Source organism: Microchirus variegatus (assembly GCF_963457635.1).
Source record: "Microchirus variegatus genome assembly, chromosome: 8".
Lineage (NCBI taxonomy): Eukaryota > Metazoa > Chordata > Actinopteri > Pleuronectiformes > Soleidae > Microchirus > Microchirus variegatus.
In genome coordinates, this window is record NC_139809.1 from 25,213,018 (window position 1) to 25,217,659 (window position 4,642).

The 4,642-nt window shown below is 37.8% G+C and overlaps 1 protein-coding gene across 1 annotated transcript; it reads left to right on the plus strand.

Moving 5' to 3' along the window:
• Positions 1–433: 433 nt before the first annotated feature.
• etfbkmt (electron transfer flavoprotein subunit beta lysine methyltransferase) lies at positions 434–3,195 on the plus strand (the record flags this gene model as incomplete). The annotated part of the gene is made up of 3 exons (XM_083894294.1): positions 434–729; positions 1,165–1,295; positions 2,698–3,195. 3 exons carry the CDS (start codon positions 434–436, stop codon positions 3,045–3,047), a joined length of 777 nt encoding a protein of 258 aa, XP_083750420.1. The 3' UTR covers positions 3,048–3,195.
• Positions 3,196–4,642: the final 1,447 nt, after the last annotated feature.

A 4,642-nucleotide genomic window follows, 5' to 3' on the forward strand; every position in this document is an offset into this window, starting at 1 on the left:
TACCATCGGATGAAGAACACCTGCATAAACTCACTACAGGAATTGTCTCAGCCAGCAGCCGACAACCTCCCGTGTTGTACGGCTACCATAGAATTGGACCTGTCACAATGATGGATTCCCGGTCACATTCCAGGACAGTACATTACCTCCAGGTCTGAGGGGCTAAAAACAACAGCTGGCATCGTGAAAACCGTCTGTATTAAAGTGCATCCAAAGCATGGATATATATATTACGTGGATGTACTGAGCACTGCTGTAATGTAGCTGTCTCCAGTGTGTTCACTCTTCACTCTGTCCCTGTGAAAAGAAGCAGCGCCCCCCCTCGAAAATAAGTTGTCCCAGACAGTCGGAACCATAATATTAGCGGAACTTATATTGAGTGTTCTAGTTTCAGTAGGAACGTGGCACGGTCGTCCGTCGCTTGTTATTGATCATGGTTGGACTTGTGAAGAGTCTGAAATGTCATGTTAAACTATTATTTCTCAGCGCGACTAAGCGGACAAACAGACAGAGACACCGGTGTCTCTCCAACAGCTGTCGGCCTCACGACTCTGTCCGCACATTTATATCAGAGAACACAGAGACCGCTGGAGAGCAGAGTCTGACTCCTGAGCTCAAACTCAGACTCTTCACCCCAAACTGCAGGTTCTGGCGAGAAAGACCAGAGCTGTGGCCATTCGATGACCCCTACTGGGCCATATACTGGCCGGGAGGACAGGCACTGTCCAGGTATGGTCAGGTTTGTTTTTAATGTATAATGGGACAGTGCATATTAATAATATAAATATGCAAGATTATAGTAAGTTCTTCAGTACCTTGGCAGGACAATGTCAGCAACACAACACACTACAACAATGACAGTAAGATTAAAGAAATTAATTAATACATTATATTAATTATTATTATATATTATTTTTCACATTAATATATGAAAAAAAAAAAAAAATCATTTAACACCATTCTTTATAAACTGACATTCATGAATGAAATACTTCCCCAAAAGAAACACATTTTTATTTCTAAACTCTTTGTTTTCCATTTGACCAACCTTTATGTCTTCAAATGTTTATTGCCCCGCTCCCATCCCCACAATAAAACTCATATGCACCAGCCAGGCTCTCCTTTGTTGAGCTTCTTACAACTGACCATATTCCTCCCCCGCAGGTTTCTCCTAGACAATCCTCATGTGTGTCAAGATAAGAAAGTCCTGGATGTGGGAAGCGGCTGTGGAGCCTCAGCTATAGTTGCAAAACTATGTGGTGCAGCTCATGTTGTTGCCAATGACATTGACACTGGTATGCACCACTTTTTTTCTTTTTTTAAGTTTTTGATATGTTGCACTTTTTAATCAGAATCTTTTTTTAAATGTATTTTAAATTAATTCACAAGCATTTGGCTGTAAGGCAAAATGAACTGTAACCTGGCATTGTTGTTGTATCTTATAGTATGATTCATAACTATTCACCATTTGGTCACAATATAAGTGGAAAATAGGTGGTTATTTATCGTAAAACATGTCAAGTCTTCATTGGTGTGACAATATAAACAGGTTAAACACATAAGTCACCAGTCATATCACATTCTTGATATTATGCTTTCTAAGAATGTAAATACACAAATCTACAATAAAAAAGAAATAAAAATTCAGATTCCTGAACTCCACTCAGTTCAATTCAATTTAATTCAGTTCAATTCAATTCAATTCAATTCAATTCAATTCAATTCAATTCAATTCAATTCAATTGTATTTGTATAGCACCAAATCATAACATACATTTTCTCAAGGCACTGTACATAGAGCACAGAAACCCAACAATTCACACAAGGAACAAACACTAGGCATCAGTGGAGAGAAAAAAAAAACTCTCTTTTAACAGAACAAGAAATCTCTGACAGAACCAGACTCAAAGATGTGCAGCCATCTGCCTCGAGGTAAAGACAGAAGAGAGAGACCAGGAGCATATATACAACCATGGTATTACGTTACTCCACGCCAAACCTATCGAAGTTTATACATGAACAGGTCATATTGCACATTACACATCTACATCATGTCACAAAAATGAGTAGGAATGCAAAACTGTAAACAAAAACAAAACAGTGTATAAAGTGCAAAAACAATGTAAAAAGTGCAAAATAGATACAAAATGTCCATGTCCAAAGAGTAAGATTATCCCAGGAGAGGAGCTGTTCCCCATCAAGCCCCGCCATCTGTTGTACAAGCACAGAGCACTTTAAACTCCCAATCAAGACTTCCTTTTTTTATGTATTTATTAAAACATGCCTCTCTGATTCTTTGTTAAATTGTGTTTTTATTGGTACTTGGGAGAACAGCAATGCAATAATGTCCTGTTAACTATGTGTTTTTACTGTGTCCATGACAATAAACTTCTTGAATCTTTAATCTTAAATGATCCCATGCTGCTTTCTTATAAAAAAAAAAAAAAAAAAAAAGGTCTTGCTGTTCTGATTGTGAGACCCCTAGTGGCAGATATTGCATACTGTGCATTTAATTATTAAATTAAAGATTACACATTTCCAGTGTAAATGATACACATTTAGATAAATTTCACACCTGCATACACATGTGTATATTTTCCTGTATTTTGTGTTGTGGTTAAAAAAAACTCACACAATATCACCTTTTATTTGTTGAGGTGTGAAAAAAGTACTAACTCTACCAATTTTGTGTGACAGTTGCTGCCATTGCAACCCGCATGAACTGCGAGCTGAACGGCGTGGATCCTCCCGTTTGTGTGACTGACAACATGATTGGTTCAGGGCCAGAGGGATTTGACTTGATTCTCCTGGGTGACATGTTCTACGACGAGGCCCTAGCCACCAGCCTCCACGGCTGGTTGGATCGCTGCATCAAGACCCACGGCACCCAAGTCCTGATCGGAGATCCTGGGAGAGCACAGTTTGAGGGACACGACATCCGACAGCTCCTGCGTCAGCAAGCTCAGTTTGAGCTGCCAGAGTCTGTCAGAGAGGAAAATTATGGTCTGACTTTCAGCTGTGTTTGGTCCTACAATCCTGAACTCTGATCTCCTGTACTTACTTCTCATCATACGTATTATTACTTATTTAATTATCTGAAAGAGCTTGTCATTTCAGTCATTTAGTTTGACGTTCTTTCAGGGTCACTTTAATACACCAATGCTGTGTGGCATTCATCATGTTCCAGAATCTCTATCCATGAATGTATATCTTGTGGTTTGGCAAGTTGATGAGTAAATAAAGTTGAATCAAAATTGATTGTTGGAGCATGGTTTATTCTTTGCAAAGAGAGAGTGTAGTATCTGACTCTGATGACGCTGATTTTTGTCATGACTGTGCATTGACAAGAAAACAGGAACTTCCTTATCAATGTCGAGTTCGCTCATGCTACAGTGATATTCTACCATTTTTTTTACAGACAGTTGTTGTGATTTTTTTGCTATTAATCATCTTGTTAGAGAACAGCATGTTATTCAAGAAGTACTGAAACACTGAACAACACAGACATTCAAAAGTTTGGAGAAGGTTAACTTACGTTCACCTGTAAAGGTTAGAGTGCATTTTAGGTACATTCTGAAATTTAATCCAAAAGCCAAACATCCCTAACTTTCAGTGGAAAACAATCATACTAAAAACATACTACAAAAACATTTTAAAACGCATTCACCTGAAAATGAACAGTCATTAGAATGAAAGTCCACAAATCTACAATACACCATTACATCAAACCTGTAGGGCAATGAACATTCAATAATCAACTCAATCAAACAAGAATCTAAACTCATCAACACCATTAAACTAAAGAAAATAATATACTATTAAACATAGCAAACCTAGAAAAATACACCATAATAAAACACACTCGGCCAAATATTAATCATTAAAGCTAGAGGAAAAAACAACATACAAACTCAGTAAGGCAATAGATATATTACGTATAGTATACCATTGTCGTTGAAGACCTTTTCAAATCAGCTTTAGAAAGAATCAAGGAGTCACAGTAAAGATGACAAAGAGTTGAGTCTGTTGCCTTCAGGTCAAACAGGTATTTATTTGTGGATCCACAAATCAAACGCCAATTTAGCAGTACCACTTGGTGTTAGCTTTAGTTGATAAGGTTTAATAGCATCTAACTGTTTGCTCTTTCCTTTAAAAAAGAGAGTTTAGAATAGTATATTGAGGGCTGTCCTCTCTGTCTCCTCCCTAGTATAAGGAGACTCAGGTGTTTTTCCATAAGAGGCAGTCAGGTGTTTCTCTACTTGCCCGGGGCAAATACCTTCTTTTGCTTTCTTTTTATTGTTTTCTTTTTCGTACTTTCCATGCCGATAGTTTTACTTTTGTGCTGGCATTTAGCAACTGAACACTTGATACTTAAACATTAACTTTACACTTTCATGGCTATAGATGCAGTACATGGCAGTGTTGCTAGGCTACGTCTGTACCCATCACACCTCAGTACCTACATCATGAAGTACTTGTTATGCATCAGCACAGTTCACGTTGCATGCTTAAACTCTTCCTCAACACCATATATAAAAATAATATAATTTCCAAAGATTCAAATATTATCATCACACACAGAGGTTCACACGTAATCGGATGATTATCTCTGACCCATGATTATCTGCTTTGCACACAGTGG